Here is a 22,702-nt window from a genome sequence, read left to right as displayed (position 1 = left end):
TACAGTGATTGAGACAAGAAACTTGGACAGATATTACAGACTAGGGATGTCACTGACTGATAGTTTTAAACTGACATTTGGTTAATTTAGGAATATGAATTTATTTATTTATTTTTGTAATAATAAATGCACATACTCTGAATTAATTTATATACCTACATCGGTTGTTATATTTTATATTTTTGAAACATTTTACACAACCATATAACAAATTTTGTATTTTGAAATGTGTATTTATTATTATGCAAATTAACCGATAAGCCAATAGCAGACGTTTTTATTTTAATTCTTATAAACAGCTACCCGTTGAAATCCCTGTTGCAAAAGTCTCGACAATAGTGCAAGTGGGGAGACTATGTGCCGCGTGCGTGTGTGTGTGTGTGTGTGTGTGTGTGTGTGCGCGCGCGCGCGCGCGCGCGTGCGCGCGCGCGCGCGCGCGTGTAGTGTAGTGTACGGCTGTACGCGTGTCAAACAGTATTTATTTAACCATTTGAATGTCATCTGACTCATTTATGAAAGGGTTTTTAGGACAAAGTATGTGTATGCATATAGACAGTACATGAATAAAAATACTTGAATATTTAACCGTATATTTTATCCCATAGTCGAAGAGTGCTAAACATTCACCAAAGAAAAGGTCGTTTTAGTAAGTCACAATACATGTCAGAGGGTGGTGTAGTAGCTGCCAAAAAGTTTAATCTTCTTAAGCTAGAAAAGGGGATGTGTTTTATAATACTAACATCGCTGCCGGGCTGAAACCTTGTATGTCCAAAACTGTTAAGAAAAGGAAAAACAAAACTGTGTTCCAATGGGATCTAATGTATTTAGTCACACGCTCTTGTTAATAGCTCTTTGTGCAAGCTCTTTGCACTGTTTATATTTATAAAAGAAAAACGGACAGACACACTTTCAAAAAGTTGCTATTTTTTTCTACTTTTGTGTCAAAGTAGGGCATTCATTTATGAAAAAAACATACAAACTTGAAATATAGATAGGCTACAAGGTTTTTTTTCCAGAGAGCAACAAATAAATGTTTGTATGGGTTTGTACTTGAAAATTCAGAACGGTGTTGATGAGCTGAATTTGTTGGTTCAATAAATGATTTTGCTCTGTACTAGTGATTTGTATTGTTTGTGTGGCTACTTTGTACTTTCCACTGGAAAACAGGATATTTGAGAGTTTGAGATATTTGTCGGATATTTGTCGCCAGCTTGAAACAACCTGGGATTGTCCGTACGTACTGTATGTACAGTACATTGTGTCCCACACTGAACTTACTGGTACTGACACACAAACACTAACTTCTTCTCTCCTTGTTAGTTGAAGTATTAAAAAAGTATTAGATTTTTTTGGCGACCTAGTCATGATTGACTGGCCCTAAGCCAATGGGAGTCTGACCCCCTACTGCTAAGTCACTGCGACGCGGAGCGGCTGACAACAGCGGATAATGTTATGAGCTAACTGTAGAGCTAGGAGAATTCGAGACTAGCTCTCCACTATATATTTCAATATGTACGGGAACACTCTAAGATACACCGCAAAATACACAGACCAAGCTGCCCCCGAGGCAGTTTAACCTCAAATTCCATCAGAGCCTATAAGTGGTGATCGAGCGCCATGACCGTGGCTATCCTTGCCACCGGCACTTGCCAACATGCTCCAAAACTCCACTATTCATACCAAGTAAGTAATACTCGTGGCCTAGGCGCAAGACGACACCTAAAAACATATATGCCTACAGTGAGGGGAAAAGGGGGTGGGGTTCAAAAACGAATAAACACAAAGGCAAAGAAGTGGACCGTGACACTCACTTATTCACACTTTAGCACGTACGTGGTTGAGTATGTAAAAAATAAATAAACAAAATATTTGTTCTAGTCTCTGTCGACTCTAAGAAGTCATCCTTAAAAACATTGTGGGGTGTAAGTCTTTCACCACTTTAGTTCCTCTTAGTTTTTGAGCCCATGCATCGTAGCCACTATCAACCTTAAACAACAAAGTAATGTGCAACGTACGGTGGACTACCCTGGACTTTTCAACATTAACACCACCACATCCTCTTTCACTGTCTGTGGTGAACTGATCCATGAGCACAGCATCTAGATAGCACAGTTAGCTTTACACGTACAGCGTGGAGATCTGCTATTTTGGGCCCTGGGGAGACACCAAATCTGCGTGTGTGATTGATTGATTGATTGAAATATTTATTAACAGTTTGTAGAATTTACAGTACATTTTAAGCACAAACTCAATACAAAGACTGTCAACTGTGAGTGGACGACCCAATTAAGCATTACACTTGTTTACAACAGGGTCCACATTGTTCAATTCATCAAAACATTTAAAGACATACAGACATTTAGAGACATACAAATAGACATTTCTATGTAGCTAAAGTACAGAACAGGAATTCATCATATGGGAAGCAAAAAAGGGAAAAGATACAATATACAGTGAGGGAAAATGGGGGGGGGGGGGGGGGGATTCAGATTTTACAGAGGCCAGTTTCGAATTGCAGCCATCCGTAGGTGCCCTTTGAGAGCGGTTTTGAAGGAGTCAAGGGATTCACATGTCTTAATGACTGTTGGTAGGGCGTTCCACATTTTGGTGGCATAGGAGCGAAAAGAATTTAGTCCCTTGTTTGTGCCGAATCTGGGTTGTACATGGTTTGTTGCACTCCCTCTGGTGTTGTGGGTGTGGACTTCGTTTACATTAAGGAAGTATTTAGACAGGTACATGGGTATCTTGGTGGTGTATCGAATCTTGTGGACCAGACCCATTGCAAGATGCTGTACTCTGTCGTCGACCCTAAGCCATCCCAGCCTGTCAAAGTGGGCAGGGGTGAGGTGGGTTCGGGGGGTGAGGCCAAGTAGGAGCCTGACCAGTTTGTTTTGGGAGGTCTGGAGCCTTGTTTTAAGGGCCTTTGAGGTGCTGTGGTACCAAGAGGTGGATGCATAGTCAAAGAAACCTTGTACGAGGGCTCCTGTTAAGGTCTTCAAGGTGTTTTTGCTGACCAGTGAGGAGATCCTGTAAAGGAATCTTGTTCTTTGATTGACTTTTTTGATTACGTTGGTGGCCATTTTATCACCGGAAAGATTGGCCTCCAGGATGGAACCTAGGTAGGTAATTTCATCTTTTCGTGTGATAATATTGTCACCCACTCTAACCAAGAAGCCATCTGCCTTATGTGTGTGTGTGTGTGTGTGTGTGTGTGTGTGTGTGTGTGTGTGTGTGTGTGTACGCATGCACGTGCGCACATGCACACGTGCGTGCACGTGTGCATGTGCAAGTCCTTTTGTTTTGAAAAGTCTTTTGAAATAATATAATTATAAACAAAATAGGAAATTTCACTCGCGACCCATAGGCTACAAATGCGTATGAACTTAATAGTGGTGCAACCATGGCTCCAGAGAACCCCTAGTGAATATTGATCTCACAAGCCTTTCTGTTGGTTAATGTCAACTTTCATTTCCCATGGTGTAGACTAGAGACACTTTACAAGGAGGAAGCTCCCATGCCTCCATGGCTCTGTGGTCTTCAGTCTCAACCAAGGCTGTGTTTGTTATCCTGTTGTGAAACCTCATGCAATAAGCTAGGTAAAAAAGGGAACACTCATCATACAGTAGGTTGTTGACACATTGATACACACGCATCCTATATGACACCCGCTCAAACGCAATGCATGGTGGAAGCTGCAACTTTCCTGTTTTCTGACTGTAAGACATGTGTAGGCTATAGTGGTTTTACGTGCGTCGTTGGTTGGCACCCAGCAACTTCACGGTGTTCCTTCAACAAAAAGGTATGTCTACAGCTGTAGTTAACCGGGAACCCCTTTTGGTGTTTTAAGCATTACGTTATACTTTAGCTATTGAAAAATAGCAGATCTACAAGCTCATAGCGCGCCACTCTGTGGCTATAAAAATTGTGAAAATCGTGAAAATGCGGCACAAATCTCAGGCCTAAATGGGTTAAAATGCTATTTAGACCTGGAATGCTTTATAGTTTCAATTTACAGATTATGATGTTGATGTTGTTTAGATTGAATGTTAGGTTCTTGGTTTGCCTGTGGTCCTAGTTTACTGATCGAGGCACTACAGTGTGTCTGCATTAGATGTGATCCTAGTTTACTGATCGAGTCGGAGCACGCCGCATTGAGAGCTTTATAGATCAGCTATTTTCTCTATTATTTGTCCAAAAGTGCCCTCTTACGGGATTTCAGCCCCTGCTTCTCTAACACTCTCTGCACGTCCCTGCACACAGACATGGCTGCGACCACCAACCAGAACTCCCTCAACATGAGCGACCTCTCGACGCCTCAGACCAAGTTGAACTACATTGAGAACCACCAGTTCATCCTGGCCGTTAACTGTGTGGTTCTGATCATCGGCTTCATAGGTAGGTTGGGTGTCGACATTAAGTTCCAGGCTACCCATACAAATGAAGGAATTTAATCAGAATCAATCAAATCCTGATAAGGGTCCTGTATTTTCCTATGAATAAAGCTTTAACTGATACTGCTACTGATATGTGATGTCTTATAACAGGTCCAGACCAATGAGACCATTACTGTATTATTGATTTAACTTTATAGTTTACAGGGACATTAAGTGTTTGGTTAATTTATTTCCAGGAAAACAACTTCCAGCATTGTCTCTCTCACTAATAGGTGCAAAGTTTGTGTAGTCATACAGCTACAAAAAATCGTGAAAATATTTATTTCAGAAAACTGGAGGATTTAGAAGATTTGTTTTTTAATTTCAAGGTCAGGCCAAAATGGGTTGAACATTTGATTTTTTTCACAGGGCTGAGCCAGATGTGGCAGATGATCTACACTATCAGCTCTCAGAAGGGTTCCGCCACCATCCTCGCCGTTCTCAACCTCATCTTCGCTCACTTCATCTACTTACTTACCGTGCCTTTCAGGTAATGAGGATCTGAACACTTAGGGGCGAGGGAATTTAGCATAGAGACTATTTGCAATATTATACTATTTTACACTATTTCATTTTTTTTGTCACTGCTGCATCTGAAGTAACCATGTTAGTTTCTGATCCTGTTTTGCATTTTTAACTGGATATTGTGGTGTGTGTCATAATGTATTGTTTAGTATTGCATTTGTATTGTTTTTGTATTTTTTTTTGTTTAGTATTTGTAATAATGCTGCTTCTTGGCAGGTCACTGTGGGAAAATAGATTTTGAATTTGAATGAGTAGTTTTGAACCTGTTTAAATAATTATTTCAGGATATACTACTATGCCACGCATCGGTGGTTCCTGACAATCGCCTTGTGCAAGATCGTGAGCAGCATGATCTTCATCCACATGTACATGTCCTTCATCTTCTACGTCATCATCGTCGTCACACGCCTGCAGGCCTTCCGCAAGACCCCGGTGACGATCGTCCGGAGCTGTCACACGGCCATCGCCTGCGTACTCGTGTGGCTCATCGTGCTCATCGCGGTGCCGTGCGTCGTCTATTTCAAGTACGCCACACACCACCGCGACCACTCAGAGTGTTTTCAGTTCGGGTACTTGATCGAAAAAGAGATGGGCGCCAAGCTGTTCAACTATGTTACGAGCCTGCTGATCATCGGGGCCACTCTGGTGCTGGTGGCCTTGCAGACGGTGGTGCAGGTGAAGGTAATGTCTGCCTTCAGTGTGTAATCTCATGTGCATACCTGCTGCTACTGTATGTGGATAGCACTGGCAGCCATTTAGTGTTGCCACAGATAGAAAACATACGTGCATGTGTGTGTGTGTGTGTGTGTGTGTGTGTGTGTGTGTGTGTGTGTGTGTGTGTGTGTGTGTGCATGCGTGCGTGCGTGCGTGTTTGCCCTTCCTCGACATGTTTCTGTTTTTCTTTTCTTTCTCTCCTTGCTCACCGCAGATACGTGCTGTACATGAAACGGACGTTAGTGAAGGCTAATGATTGTTCTCTAATGACTCTCAGGTGTGGAAGAACGTCAGGGACTGGAGGAACGACCAGGAGTTCTGGAGGCAGGCGAAGTCCTCCCTGTTTGTGCTGATCATGGTGGTGTGCTTCCTTCCCTACGCCATGTTCCGCCTGCACTACATAGAATATGTCAACCACAAAGAACACGCTGCCCAGCTGGAGAGGATCAACGAGGTGTTTCTGAGCCTCACCACTCTGAACTGCGTCGACATGTTCACCTTCGTTAGGGTCATGCGGGTCAGGTGGCCCACGTGCTGTGACTGAGTATGTATGTATGAGTGACTGACTGACTGACTGACTGACTGACTGACTGACTGACTGACTGACTGCAAAACCTCATTCTTTCACCTCAGAAACATAGCCAGACTCCGTCCCACACTCACCCTGCCAGATATGCAGAAAAACTAGTTTGCGCCTTTGTCTCCTAAAGGCTCGACTACTGCAACGCACTTCTCATCGGGATCCCTATAGCAAGAGCATCCAGAAGCTCCAATACATCCAGAACAGTGCTGCTAGGATCCTGATGAATGTGGGAAGGAAATACAAACATATCACAGACACACCCATACTCCATTCCCTACAGGCCTACACTGGCTTCCCGTCTCCTTCAAGATAGAATACAATGTCTGCCTCCTCACCCATCAGTGCATCCACAGAAACTCCACTTCCTAGTTAAACTAAAGTAACTCATTGAAACCGGACCACCCGCTCCCTCCGCTATATGGAAATTCTAACTCACTCAAAGGCAAAAAGACTAATCTCCGCACTATGGGGGACCGGGCCTTCTGTTCAGCTGCTCCTCGGCTGTGGAATGCCCTCACCGACCACCTGAGAGCACCACAGTCCGTGGACGCTTTTAAAAGGGGACTAAAGACTTTCCTTTTTAACAAGGTATTTGCCTAGATGGACCTTTAGATGCCCCGTGTGCTTTTTATAACCTTAAGCTGTGTAAAGGCGACCACTGATCGAAATGCAATAACTGTTTTTATTCTTATTATCTTTTAAATATTCTGCTTTGTTTTCTTGATGTAGCACTTTGAGATTTGCTTCAAATGTAAAGTGCATTACAAATTAAATGTATTATTATTATTATTATTATTAGTGAGTGAGTGAGTGAGTGAGTGAAGCGAGTGAAGCGCATGTGCGTGTGTGCGTGCGTACGTGTGTGCTTACAGCAGTCGTTCTCAAATGTTTTCATGTCAAGGACCCCCAAATTAATGTATTTGTATTTAATGTGTCACTTTTTTTTTTGCACATTGTGATATTGTAGATCGTCTGCCAACGTAATTTGTATTTTGTGTTTAAACCGGTTAAACTGATTGTGATGCTATATTAACTTATTTTGCTTGGGATCTCCTGGAAACCCCGCTCAAGGACCCCTGGGGGTCCCCAGTCCCCACTTTGAGAATCTCTGGTGTACAGTAAGAAGAGAACCAATGGCAATGTGCATTCTGTGAATTTCTACAGTAAATGAACTGTCATGATTGCCGCCTAGTGTTCTTTTCTAAACGCAACACTGACCTCAGCCTATATAGCAATAACTACATGCTCTTATATTGTTTATTTTCTGTTTATCCAACATGGTTCCATTTTCAGGCAACCTGGAAAAGATTAAAAACAGCATCTTCACCTCGGTGTGTTTGGAGAACACTTCACTGATCTGTGTACTTATAAGCCTGCAGTACAGCCCAGTCAAATACATGTCTCAAATCGTTACTATGTCACTATTGTTTTGTGAAACATTACCTCAGACCCATTGAATCCCTTACCTGCCGCCCTCGGTTATAGTCTCAGTTGTAGGCCTATGCACGCACACACATACATACACATACAAAAACACACCCTGGCTGATCCTTTTGCTTTTAGATTTTATGGCACCCGAGTTACTGTTTAACCTCCCCCACCCTATTTTGAGTTTGTTTAGTAAATCGATGGTATTAAATGACAGGACTATGGCGGCGCCATCCTCCAATGTGTCGCTCCATGAATTATAAGCCACACAGGCTGAGAGAGGCTGGGGCAACACCTCCGCAGGCACTGGCAGACAGCACCGGGGGCACGGTGTGGATTTTTAAATGCACGTCACAGACGGACACACAGAGAGAGGTAGGCACAAATCCTGCAAGGCAGGTGTTTGGAGGGGTTTATTATAGTTGTTGTATAGTATACAGGATCTATGGGCTTGTGTTATTGGTGTGTCTTTGTTGAATGTTGCCTGTCACATGGGTAGTTTTGTTGCCACTATAGGTGCCGAATGTATGTGTTTTTGTATTCTGGTGGTAATTGGGTGGTACCCCACCTACACACACACACACACACACACACACACACACACAAGCACACTTCCAGCTGGGTTTCAAACTCGGGCCAGCATGTCATTGGATGGGAAGGTGCTCGTGGGGTTGTTCAAGTCTATTGGATTTTTTCCCACCTGTAGCGAGTGTTAAGTGAGATTACAGTGTTCTTACGTAGATCTGCTTACAGACAGCGCTTTTGCTCGAACAACAGATAAGATTAGGCTCACTTTGTAAAACCCGCTGCGCTGTAAAGATGATATGATAACCCATTCACACTCTGTACAGGAGTTTGATAGCAATGTACAGAAAACAGCTCGCCTAGCAGTAACATGGTGTTTCCCCTCTAAAGAATGCTTATACAGTACAACATTGCGGAAGCCTTGTATGTCCAAAACTGTACAAATAATAAAATGGGGCGCTCGGGTGGAGAAGTGGTAAAGTAGCTGTCCACCACCACAGAGGTCTAGGGTTCAAATCCATACGTTTTTCCAATAGTTTATTTTTCTTTCAACAGTAACTCTGTTTGGCTTTTCCCCTTTCATAGTCAACATCCTCCAAGGTGCTTCTGTGTTTATTCCTATACTACATGTACAACACCAGGCTACATGTTTAGGACAGCGGTGTCGACAGGTTTCTGCTGTTAACAGAGTCTGTCCTGAGAGATTTAATGCTGTGTGACCATGAACAACAAGCTCCAGTTTAAATAGAAGCAGTGGAATTATGACTGCTTCACACACAGATAGCCTATTAGCTCTCTGTTTTATGACCCACACAGAGCTGTCTGTTGCTAAGCAAACTTATATAGTTTATTAGAGAATCTGCATTGGTCACATGTCGGGTTGAGATATGTTTGTTTGTCTTTGCCAGTGGACATGATGAATTTCTGAAGCTCTCTTATGAGTTTGTTGGACTGTTAGTTATCATGTTCGTATTATTTCATGAATTTTATGCGATTTAGACCAGTGGTTCTCAATCATTTTTTACTTCAGTATCTCCTTCCCTGGTTTCTGAATCCAAGTAATCCCTTCACTCAACTAGAGCATTTTGCATAGTCCAGTCCAGTTTGTGATGTAAGTATTGCATTTTTTTAATTTTTATAAAGTATATTTATTGGTTTTTTAAAGACAAACAGACATTACACAACAAAAACATAACAAACACATAATAACAAAAAAAAAAAAAAAAAAAACAGCTCAGGCACAACATTTAACTATTACAAATAAAAAGATTGAATATACAAAGACATGACAAGGACAATGAACCAAAATGACAAGTGACTTTCGAATTTTGATTCTCAATCAGGGAATACATCCATACAGTACATTAATTACATATATTAAAAAGGCAGACAATAGTTATCATAGGCACCAAATAATTACAACAAAAGCAGACCCATGCATGCTCCACTCAAAGGCGGCAACCGCCACCCCTCCAGGCGGCAGGGCCACCGCCCCAAGAAGCGGCCCCGACGCAACGCATCGAGACCCCTGCCCGGGCGACCACCCCCCCATACCCAAAGGGCAGACAAGCCCCCACCCCAAAGCAGAGCACCCACTAGGGAAGAATGCTGGCATATAAGATATCTAAGGTTGGTACGGAAAACCTCCAAGTATCGTGGCAGACAGTGTGGTTCCAATATGATTCAAATAAGGGTCCCAAATTTTGTAGAAAGTGTCCAATTTAGAATGCAACATGCATGTAATGTATTCACAAGGAATACAGCCCATTATAATGTTATGCCATGATTTCTTTGATGGAGCAACATCCTTGATCCAAAATAAAAGAATATTTTTCCTAGCAGCAAACGTTAATTAGCAGCAAACGTTAATTATGTTTGACATCAATGACATGAACATCCTGGAGACCAAGTAAAAGACACAACGGATCTAAATCGATCGACACACCAAAAATAACAGAGAGTTCTGACACAATGTCATACCAATAGTTCTGAAGCTTCACACAGGACCAAAGACAGTGAACGTAATTACCAATCTCTGTCTTGCACTTAAAGCAAAATGGGGACGCACTGACATCCATTTTGTTCTTGAGAGCAGGAGTTATATGTATACGATGTAATATTCTGAACTGGATGGATTTAGTTTGGTTACAAACAGAAATCTGTTTCGCATAGGCCCACATATCTGCCCAGCCCTCATCATGAATAGAGACGTCCAGATCTTTTCCCCAGGACTGTTTAGTAATCTGAGAGGATATAGATGAGTAGGAATTCAATACGTCACAGAAAATTGAAATTTGTTTCTTAGATAATTGCAAAGAGAGGGCTCGTTCTACCTGTGAAGCGGAACTATTGGCTAAAAGTGAAGTGTCCTTAGTAAAGTATTGAATATTTAAGTAAGTAAAAAGAAAAAAACTTTTAAAAAGGTGTTTTTAATCTGTGTCTACCGGTAAATGGGTTAAGAAAGGTGTGTCTCCGACACTCTCACTCAGCCATTATAAAATAGAGGTAATCTGAGACATCACATGGCCTCATTGCTTTTCTAAAATGGCTACAAATATAGCAACATGAAAATCATAGACACGTCCAAATTAAATCAGTTCTAATTCTTAATAAATCACTACAAAAACAATGTCTACAAGAAAGTACTTCCCGGCTACCAGGAAGAGCATCTTTCTGAATCCTGACAGAGACTACTAGTGCCTGTTTGCTCTGCCAGTACAGCCAGGCTGTGTATTAGATGTCAACTTTTCTAAACTTATCGGTAACTGTTAGCTCAATCTCACTGTAAGCAAGATATTCTATAGAAATTCATAATTGTGTGACCTTCCCGTTCTATACTGCTAGTTTATACTTAGCCTTGCAGGCGAGAATCCAGAAGAGATGATTTGGTGAGGGATTGGGAGCACTTGTTTTTCTTACAAGCCCCGCCCAAAGCCCCCCGGTCACTTGCTGTGTGGGACGGCTAGTGACTGGAGGGCTTCGGCCGGGGCTTGTAAGGAAAACAAGCGCTCCCCTTCCCTCATTCAGCTACAAAAACACTGGATCACTGTATAAACAAATATGATTGTTGTGATTGATACAAACTGATCTAAAAAAGTAGATTATAGTGTCTTTCATCACGTCTACTAAATGGAAACATAGTCAAGGAACTAGATGTTTTAGATATAGAAAATACAATGCAATGCAATACAAATAGCCTACAATACAAAACGCACTGGAATAAAGATCAGAATAATAAGGTATACAGTATTTACACAGAAAGGAGCGTAGGGAAGAATTCTACAGTCAAGCTGTTCAAGGAGTTCAACTATATGTTCACTTCTTGTATTTGGAAGACAGGAATTATTGTATGTTTGTTACATAATAATAATACAGTGAAACCCAAATGACTTTTCTAATGGTTGATCCTCTTCAAAGAGCGTGTCTTTGGACTATTAACGGAGAGAGCCAAAACAATATTTGATTGATCTCAATGTATTGTTTGCTTTGGTTTTCCTTTGCATCTTCAAATACCTCTCAAGGACCACGCATTCTTTCTCTTGTTTTCTGGCATTCCAATTTAAGCTTGAGTTGAGTTATATACTTGTTTGCATGCTGTTGCTCAATGGCTTCTATTTTCAGTATGCTAACTTTCCAGTCAGAGAAAGACTGTCAATTCTATTATGGTAACGTGGAATCTCCCACTGATGATGTCACTGGTAGGCAGGTTTCTGAACAGCACACCGGTGACACACGGAGTGAGTAGACAGAACTGTTTTTTATTGATAGGCACTGCTGGTCCTGAGTACGATGTGCAAACATGCGAAAAATAAAATAAAGTGAACCTGGAACCTGGTGCCATCTTATAATGAGCAATAGTGAGGACTAGGGATGTCCCGATACACTTTTTTCGTTTCCAATCCGATCCTGATACCACAATTTATGTGTTAACCGTAACGATACCTAATACGGATACAGAGAATAATAGATATAATAATAAAAAAATAAAATATATCTTATTTTGAAGTCCACCGACCAAGAGTATTTATAGCTATCTAGCTATATATATCGTGTTGTGTTTATAGATATCTTCCTACAGTATATATCTCGTGTTGTGTTTATAGCAGACTCCTCACTCAAATGTGCACTTGCAGTTTGGGCAACTCGACATGCAAAACTCCACATGCCCCAACATTTTATTTACCTGCCATAGTGTCAACCGCATAACCCGTGATTCGCCGATAACGATACAACCCGATATGACCAAATAAGGACGATCCGATACTTATCTCTAGTGATATATGATAATAAGGTTGAAAATGGGGTGAAGTTCTCCTTTTATGTGATCAAGTGAGTGAATGACTTTGTATAGGCTACATGAGAGATATCATATAATCTCAAAGTTTGATCTAAATTATTGTCAAACTATAATTGTCATGTGGCCTGGGCGTGTTGATGTGTCCATTATGACACGTTAGCATGTCACTCTGCAGCGTGATTACCGCTATGTGTCCATTATGACACGTTAGCATGTCACTCTGCAGCGTGGTTACCGCTATGTGTCCATTATTACACGTTAGCATGTCACTCTGCAGCGTGCCAACGTTATGGAGACCGAGCACTTCCTCATTCTGTAATGACCATGATGAGTCAGCACACTGGGCCTCACACTCTAGTTAAACACTAATGTATGTCAATCCTTTCTCTCTAAGACAAACACACACACACACACACACACACACACACACAACATACATACAAGCGCACCCGCACGCACGCATTCACACACACACACAAACACACACACACACACACACAAATGCACGCCCCACACGCACGCACGCACACACACACACACACACATGCCTGCATGCACATGCACATGCACAACATTGCACACACACACACACACACAAATGCATGCCCCACACGCATGCACACACACACACACACACACACACACACACACACACACACACACACAAACCTTTAGGCCGTGACCCTCTCCAAACAATCTTTTTTTTCCTGTTTTTTCCTTATAAATGTTTGACACTTTTTTATGGCATAGTTTGATGATCACTTTTGTTTCTTTTTTAAGTATTAATAAGGTCTTAAAAGTCCTAGAATTGTCACTTGACTGTCATCTGGGGACCCCCCCACAAATCATGTGCACAGGTTGAGAAACACGGTTCTGATCAGCCACATGTACTCACACTCACACTCTCTCTCTCTCTCTCTCTCTCTCTCTCTCTCTCTCTCTCTCTCTCCTCTTTGCCACAGTCCCTATATGAGGCTCATAACTTTATGCTTGGATACAAGACTCCCCTAAAGTAACCTCAGGGAGTTGTTTTGTAGACTTTTTTGTTGATTAATCCCATATAGGGATATAGTTCTCAATGTTTTAACTTATGTTGTATGAAATACTTGCCATTGATATAGTGGACTGGTTGCAACTGTATTAATTGATTGCCTTTCCGTGGTGGGAGTTCTGCTCTAGTTTTGGTGAATATTAAGTAGTTCTGGTCAATTGTGGAAATAGGTCAACAATACAAATGACGCTAATGCGTGGTCCCCTGTGCCCCCCACAACATGACCGGAACTACTTAATATTCACCAAAACCAGAGGAGAACTCCCACTCCCTCAATTAATACAATTCAATTCATTTCAATTCAAAGGGCTTTATTGGCATGAGAAAACATACGTTTACATTGCCAAATTCTAATACAGTTGCAACCACTATATTATTTCATACAGCTTAATAAATTCTCAACTATCCCACTAGCATGACTGAAGAAAAAAGGGACACAAGTACATGTATCATGTGCTTAAATTCATATTTAGAAAATGTTTCAGATGCCATCTGAGATGATAGAATGGTGATGGATGATGATGGTCATGGAAGGGGAACCTTCTGAAAGCTTCATAGGCAAAGATAATCAACTTCAAAATAAAATAAAAACGGTCAAAATGACCTCTCAGACATGCTAGTGTTAAATTAATCCCAACTCCGCAGCTTCACCCTGACCCATGAATGATGGCTGCTCAGATTGATTGATTGATTGCATATTTTAGACAATATAAAAACCAAATACAAACAACACAAGGTAAGCATTTGATCCAAAAGGAATACACCGAAGAAAGACCTAGCAGTCTTGTTTCCATTCAGGTCCTATGCACTGATCACACACAATCATGACATGAACAATAATCTAAAAAACAACAATAATTCAAACATGTCAGATGGTTATGATGAGCGTTCGGGGGGGAGCAGTTGAAGGTTACGTCCGTGTCTTTGCTCAGAGACTCTTCGGCACACAGACCGGGGCCAGGAGGTGATCCGTTCTGGTAGAGATCACCAGATCTCTACCCACTACGCTGTCACCAGTGTTGCGTTCTTGTAGAACTTGTACATTTGTACGTTTTAATGTTTGATACATTTTGAAGAAATGTTTGTACTTTTACTTTGTTACTTAAGGTAGGCCTACATTTTGATACCAATATGTTTACTAGTAGTAGTAGCGGCCATCAGGTGGTGCTGAGGGAACAGAGTACTAGTATCTGAGTACTTTTTCCACTTTGAACACAATCTTTCACGCACTTTCCTACTAGGCTGAGGAATATATATCCCACCCTTTTCACATTGGCCTGTTATAGCACCACCAACAGGTGGATTTTGGCAAAACACATTTTTGGAACAAAATGCCTCAAATCATCCGATTGCTGTCAAAGGCGTAAGAAGAAATGGCACCCTTTTCCAATTGGCATAATAAAGCACCACTAGGCCACAATATCCTGACTTGGCCTGGTGGAGACCTGTGCCCCGAGGGTTAATTTATTTCACATTTCTTAAAGATTCTCAATGTACAATAAATAGGGAAAGTGGATAAAAGTTGCCTATGTTTTAGTCCTTTTTACGACAGTGTTGGGTTACAATATTACACACACACACACACACACACACACACACACACACACACACACACACACACACACACACACACACACACACACACACACACACACACACACACACACACACACACACACACACACACACACACACACACACACACACACACACAATCAGTGCCACACAGTGACACAATCAGTGCCAAGTATCCTTTTAACCTGACAAAAGTCACGGAAGATAGGGGAGAGAAGAGAGAGATAGAAAGAGAGAAAGAGAGAGGAGGGACGGAGCTTTATCTTCTCTTCCTTCTGCGCTATCTGTCCATCACTGTGATAAGTCACACACACACACACACACACACACACACACACACACACACACACACACACACACACACACACACACACACCACTGTGAGAAACACAAGGGCAGATCAAGTCATGTGCAACAAGGTGAGAAGTCTTGGCCCCGCCCCTTCACGTGTCCTTGAACCAATCCTGCGCGAGTATTGATCACCTTACACCTGAGATTATACCTATACTCTGTGATGTCTGAAAGAAGTGCATGAGACACAGAGAGAGAGACACAGACAGACACAGACACAGACACAGACAGAGACACAGACACAGACACAGACACAGAGACAGAGACAGACACAGAGACAGAGACAGAGACAGAGACAGAGACAGAGACAGAGACAGAGACAGAGACAGACAGACAGACAGAGACAGAGAGACACTGAGACACTGAGACACTGAGACACTGAGAAACGGAGACTGCAGAGAAAGGTTGAGAAGGCTTGGAGAGCAGTGCTAGACACAGAGGAATGAGGTATCCCGCTGCTCCTCAGAGTGAACCTCTGCTAGACATGGAAGTAACCAACTACTACGAGGGTCTGGACCCGTCCTACAGCACCCTGGGCTTTGAGAACGCTGAGGTCCTGTACGGAGGAGGAGGTGAGTGATGGGTGCTCGCTTGTTATCGCAGACATTCCTCAACCTGTGGCCAGGGAGGATATTGCCAAGTGGGCTCACACATGAAGAAACTCCATGATTTTAATGATGATATAACATTGATTATAAAAAAAACTAAATGTCATGGTGGCATGTGGCCCACACATCTGACCACTTAACACTATGCAGCAGCTGGGTGGGATACAAACTGATACTATAGGATTTAAGCGGTTTAATTGCCCTTGTTTGTGTCAGTCCGAGTAACGGTAACTATCAGCTGACATACAGCACATTACTGTACTGTCCTCTTGAACCATCCCTTTAACAAACCTATAAAACACTACTGCCTCAAACCAGCAGCATTCACATGGACACACAGCAAATCATATACATCTCTATGGATTGTGAGAGAGGTCATCCCAGAATTGTGCAAACTAAGTCAGAGGTTAGTTTTCTGTTGTTTTTAGAAACATTCTTCATATTGGAACTCTTGGTTCACATTGAATATCATTGCCGGTGTGTGTGTGTGTGTGTGTGTGTGTGTGTGTGTGTGTGTGTGTGTGTGTGTGTGTGTGTGTGTGTGTGTGTGTGTGCACGTGTGCACGTGTGTGTATGCGTGTGTGTGTGAGTGCGTAATATGCCGCTAGAATTCATCCCGACACCCACACTCCACTCGTATAAACCATCATGATTCTGAACAACACCTAGAATCCATCGCACACACAACAAATGGATGTAATGCATACAAAAATCTGTATATTGCTCACCACGACCGTATTGTTGACCTAGTGTCTGATGCAGTTTGAAAATATGTGCCATCTAGTGCAGCAATGTATAAACATTCAAGAGTGTTACCAGATTGGTTTAGCTGTGCATGTGATGTCTTTGCTAACAATTCAAATACACCTGATGTTGTTTTTGTGTTGGTTGCATTTGACACACTCAGAGTTAAAACTCGTCATTTGCAGTGTATTGATTGACTCATTCTACTGATTAGGTTAACTGATGATATAAAATGCTGTTATCTGTGGAACAGTGGTTATCAAACCTGTTTGGCTCAGGGCACACCTGACCCGTAAATAACCCTTTTCCATCCACGGCACGCCTAATTTATAGCACCCTATCATGTCATATTACAGTAGGCTACATAAATATTGCAATCTTTCCCCTTAAGACACATTTTATCAGGAAGAAAACTTGAGACAATATCCGTTTCCATTATAGGACAGATTGAAATTAACGTTACATTACACTTGAAGTAACTAACCACTCTAACCCCAGCATTCTATTCTGGGGGTGGGGGGGGTGGGTGGGGGGACATTCACCAAAGCAACATGTACAAGATCACAATGTGGCATTGTGAGCTTGTAGTTTTTGGTGAAGAGATTTGGTGTACTGTAGATTGAAAAAGAATGTACCAAGTACAGGGCAACTAAGTAGAGAGGGTTTTAGTCACAATGGTTTTCAACCAGTGGGCCCGGGGACCATCAGTGGTCCTTGAGGAGGTTCTAGGTGCTCCCAACCAAACTGTTATTTTGATCATTTGATTATGCTACCATATCAATACAGCATGGAATTGTGGACAAAAGTTTATCCAACGATAACAAAATATTCAAAGTTTTGGGTCCGAGAGGCTAAATCTCATCATAATGGTAGTCTGTGGCTCAAATGCCCAAATAAATAACGGACCTTGGTGTGAAAAAGGTTGAAAACCACTAGCCTAAGTGCTTAAACTGATATTGATGAATTAGTATAGTATTCTGCGGCACCCACATTGAGAAACCCTGCTGTAGAAAACAGGATTGTAAGCGTTTCTACAGTATCACAGTCTCATAAATAGATTGATATGGATTTGTAATGCCATTGGTGTATTGGTTTAAGCCTTCATCTTAGATTTAGGGCTTAGTTAAGCTTTTATCAACATTAGTATACTAGAGCATGCAATTAATTATCAATCGGTCGTGATTTACTGTACAGTATGTAAATGATTGATCTCTTAAACAGCATGGCTATGCAGTGGTATGTTAGTGATAAATCTCAGTGGAGGAAAGAGGTTGGGTGAGCATGTTAAATCTTATTTAACATGTCCCATTTCAGCTTTGACTCGGACGTGACATGAGCGAGACTATCCCAAAACTCTGACATTTGGATGAACGCATATGACATTTAGGTATCAATTTAAAATTCCTGCTATTGATTGTGATCAAAATAGGACAGTAATACAATACAGCATATACCAGGATAGATTAGTAGGGAGTAGAAGTGATATTTTCTTGTTTAAACAAAGTCTTCTGATAGCGATTCCCTCTTGTGAGCGGTATGAGCAGGAGACTCAGGTTAAATGATGGAGAGTTGGTAACCAAATGGACCTTTATAGATCTTTAACTCTTGAGAGTATAAAACTGTACATACTTCCACATGGGTGGGCCGCGAACACCTTTTCAAGTGGGCCCCTGTAATAGAAAATAGGAACCTCTGGCTTTGCTATAAGTAGTTATTAACCAGATGGATTTGCAGATATGGTTCATAAATGTGTTCTTTATAGTAGAGCAGGGAGATAGGGATCTTTCTGATGTGCTTATGTCACTTGCAGTGCACGTGAAAAAGACGGATACAGCTGGTAGAACATTGACTTTAACTCTCCTTGGCACGTAATGGGTGTGTGTCAGTGTGTGTGTGTGTGTGTGTGTGTGTGTGTGTGTGTGTGTGTGTGTGTGTGTGTGTGTGTGTGTGTGTGTGTGTGTGTGTGTGTGTGTGTGTGTGTGTGTGTGTGTGTGTGTTCATGCATGCGTGTGATCTTTAGGCTAAACGATGATGATGATGTTTGCATAACAGCATCAGGAAAAGAGTTTTGAGAAAGCAGACAGATCGATACACCACATTATTTGAACACTCCTTTCCTGACACCTTTCTGTCCTACTGGCTTACTGCTAAAAATACCTGCTTGGGAGGGATCGAGAAATATGTGCCCAAACATTGAATTGACTTAGTAAGTAAAACATGACATCTTTCAGGTCAAGGGTATGAAAATGGACTCTACCAGAGAGAGGTGGAAACACATTTTGAACAGAAGGGAAGTTTACTGGATTTATAGTTTATACAAACGTTATTCCCCAAAGGACTGCATGATGAGATTCCATGGTGTGGGATTAAATTATATTAAAATATAAGTATCTAAGTGGTGCATCTAAGTTACACTTAGAGGTCCAATTCCTTAGCTGTATACTTTCTGCAAATAATGCATATCAATTAATGTGTTGATGTGTATATTACTGTATATGTGGTGTGTCTCTATACAGCATGGGAATGATGATGTCACATAATCATGTCCATGGGTGATCAGTCACTCACAGACGATCATGAGAGACACTCCTACAGGATACTGTGATTGTCTCTTGTGAACACTGTCTGTCTGTCTGTCTGTCTGTCTGTCTAAGAGCATGATAGTAGTATCACATAATTTCTGTAAGATAGTCAGAGAATATTGTCAAATCAGGGAATACATTTCTTACCAAGAATTTTCTTCACCAATGTGTTTGTAAATGTGTCACTGTCTACTAACAGTAACACATCCCACATTGGTGTCTATTCAGCCACCCTAGGGGAATCTTTCACAGCTGCTGAAAGTTGGGGCACCATTAACAACCAATATAAGGCAAAATGTTCTATCTGGCCAATGTCCATGCATGTATACACATCTGAAAATATTTGGACAAGGGACACCCATACAAGATGTATATAGGGTTCAAGTGGCTAAACTGATTTTATGTTAACTGAATCCTGCAATCTTACAGAGTATACCTCTAGAACCATACTGCACATATAGGCAGAAACAGAGCTGCTACCTTTAAACATATTATTTTAAATCCGAGGGCTTTTTGCAAATATGGTTTTGAGAGAAAATGCTGCGAATTGTCCCAAAGGTGACCGCGGCGCAAAGCTGCTGTGTTTCAAATATCTTTATACCATAACATGTAAAACCCTGTTAAACCCCTCCAACTATATACTTTTCCCAGGCCATTTATTAAACTGTTTTTTTATTATATTTTGACACGTGCTTTTGCAATGTAAACATATGTTTTCTCATGCCAATACAATTTAATGTACGTTGCAGACAGCATGCCTGCAGAGCCTGGCCTAGTGGGGACAGATGGCGTCCACAGCCACTGTGCCATCTGTGGGGACAAGGCTACGGGCAAACACTACGGGGCCTCCAGCTGTGACGGCTGCAAGGGCTTCTTCAGGCGCTCCATACGCAAGAACCATGTCTACAACTGCAGGTACGTAGGTACACACACACACGCACAACACAGCATGCAAACACGCATGCACACGGCACACACACACACACACACACACACACACACACACACACACACACACACACACACACACACACACACACATGCACACACACACACACACACACACACACACACACACACACACACACACACACACACACACACACACACACACACACACACACACACACACACACACACACACACACACACACACACACACACACACACACACACACACACACACACACACACACACACCTGGAGTACATCAAAACAGAGATCCCCCGGGGAGATAGGTATAGAACAAATAGAATACAAACATTGATCAAATCACACCCGCATAACAAGTAGGAGCTGGGGTGGACGTATAGTTGAACAATCCTAGTGTCTTTTTGAGTGGTGCAACCACTCCAAGGAACAGCAATGTCCGTGTTCACCTATGTACCCATGTGTCCGCCTATGTGTTGGTTAATGAGCACCAGTATATGACTATGAGTACCAGTAAGGGCGCTGTTGTGCCAGAAACAGAGAGAGGGATAGTGCTCCACTGTTGCCTGCTAATGAGAGAGAGAGAGAGAGAGAGAGAGAGAGAGAGAGAGAGGTGGGGGGGAGGTGGGGGAGTTGCAACACTCAGTTCACACAGGTGTGATTTTTACTGTTCACTGATTTACTGAGTAACTTTGATAACGTGAGTAGGAAACTCAGGTTTAGTACTACCTAATGAGAAGGGCTAAAACTAGGTTGTGAGAACTGGCATGACACGGGTCGGGGTGCATATAGTTTAGACTAGTCATTGGTTAGACATGGGTTAAGGCTAGGTTTAGGTGTGCTGCCCCGTGGGAGGTTAGGTTTAGGGTGAGGGTTTGAGATAGGTTGTAGGTGTAGGACTAATGACTGGTCTAACCAATGACTAGTCTAAACCAAAAACTGTCTAAACTACTGTAAGTACTGCACCCCACGGGTCACTATAGTTCTTGTAGTTGAAAAGAGCTATATGTCACCATGTGTATACTACTGTACTATACTGCATTTAATGTAGGCTACAGGTTCAGCACAGTATGTCACCATAATGTGTACTGTATATTCCATGCGCAGGTTCAGCAGACAATGTGTTGTGGATAAAGACAAAAGGAACCAGTGTCGATTCTGCAGGCTCAACAAATGCTTCAGGGCTGGTATGAAAAAAGAAGGTAAGAACACACACTGCAACATTTTATTGTTTTGATTGTAGATTTCTGATTGAAATCTAACCCTAACCCTTCTTGAGTTTACACATGATGAATGCAGATCAAATGTGGTTATTATAACTCATAGAATGCCACTATGGAAGGACATGATTGTTATGGCTATTATTAGTTTAAACAACAGGCTTGACATGAAGAAGGTTCTTGTACTGAAATGTCAACCTATAAATTGGTGGTATTTTTCTGCATTATATTGTTGCATGGAGTAGATGCATTGATATTGTTTTTTCACAAGAATCAAGATATTCAAAAATCTACATTCTTGTCACATCACAGCTTCACATGTGTAAAAAAGGTGTAAACAAGTTCCATGAACCCGTTTCCTTTCTTGCTATGACGGACAGCATGTATAGTAAAACATGTACAGTAAGCTGTGCATTCACTGCATTGGACGTTTTAATCGCTGAAAGCCTGAAACCAAGCAGAGGCTTAAGCCCCATTCACACTGCACAAGCTAGCTTCTGCTTTAGCTTCGTGGTCCCATGTTATCTCTATGCAGAGCAGCTTTTGCGTTTTGAAGCTTGGAATGAACAGCTTTTTTTTTTTGCTTTCTTTTTTTCTCACCAAAACTCAACTTGAAAGCTGCTTTGAAACGCTGGAGCTTTTAAAAGCTGCGTGTAGCCAATCAGAGCACAGCGTGGTTTGAGGAGGCGGAGTTGAGATAATTTCACAAAACCATTTGCCTCTCTGAAAGCTGTGCGGCCCGAATCTCCGAATTAAAAAATAAACTTTTTAAGTATGGGCTGTATATGAAATATGAATGGATATCTGGCAAGACCATAGCCGATTTTATCGATAGAAATTAAAGTTTATATGAGAAACAAGTTGTCGAAGCGGTGAAAACAGGTTGTGTTCCGTGTTCCCACTGGATTGTCACTTTTTCAGTTGTATGATATGCATGCGGACATCCCTGATCCGACCTGTCCTGAACTGAGGACTGTAAATGATAATGTGCAGTGTGGAAGAGCGGTCTCCTACTGCCACATATAGCCAGCCGAGGAGGGTCAGTGACAGACAGACAGCGCCGCGGGGGTGACTTGGGACTGAATGTCCGGAAATCACACGTAAACATAAGCTGTTTTAATTGCTTTTACGACGTG

At 41.8% G+C, this 22,702-nt stretch overlaps 2 protein-coding genes across 4 annotated transcripts in view; both read left to right on the top strand.

Moving 5' to 3' along the window:
• The first annotated feature begins 3,643 nt into the window (after nt 1–3,643).
• gpr141 (G protein-coupled receptor 141) overlaps nt 3,644–22,702 on the top strand; it is a 111,904-nt gene continuing 92,845 nt past the window's right edge. The window contains exons 1-5 of one of the 3 annotated variants that reach the window (XM_083778616.1): nt 3,644–3,799; nt 4,261–4,395; nt 4,803–4,923; nt 5,243–5,639; nt 5,950–6,216. In XM_083778616.1, coding sequence (XP_083634742.1) covers nt 4,263–4,395; nt 4,803–4,923; nt 5,243–5,639; nt 5,950–6,216 — 918 coding nt within the window. In that variant the 5' untranslated portion in view covers nt 3,644–3,799; nt 4,261–4,262. Of the gene's footprint in view, nt 3,800–4,198; nt 4,396–4,802; nt 4,924–5,242; nt 5,640–5,949; nt 7,072–22,702 lie in introns of those variants that run through there. The other 2 variants (XM_083778617.1, XM_083778615.1) reach the window with 2 other exon arrangements.
• Nucleotides 15,846–22,702, top strand: part of hnf4g (hepatocyte nuclear factor 4, gamma) — a 17,425-nt gene continuing 10,568 nt past the window's right edge. Inside the window, exons 1-3 of the mRNA XM_083778171.1 lie at nt 15,846–16,054; nt 20,166–20,331; nt 21,454–21,548. Coding sequence (XP_083634297.1) covers nt 15,925–16,054; nt 20,166–20,331; nt 21,454–21,548 — 391 coding nt within the window. The 5' untranslated portion in view covers nt 15,846–15,924. The remainder of the gene's footprint in view (nt 16,055–20,165; nt 20,332–21,453; nt 21,549–22,702) is intronic.

This window comes from Protomyctophum parallelum, assembly GCF_964188405.1.
Source record: "Protomyctophum parallelum genome assembly, chromosome: 12".
Lineage (NCBI taxonomy): Eukaryota > Metazoa > Chordata > Actinopteri > Myctophiformes > Myctophidae > Protomyctophum > Protomyctophum parallelum.
This window is presented reverse-complemented; position numbering and strand designations above follow the sequence as displayed.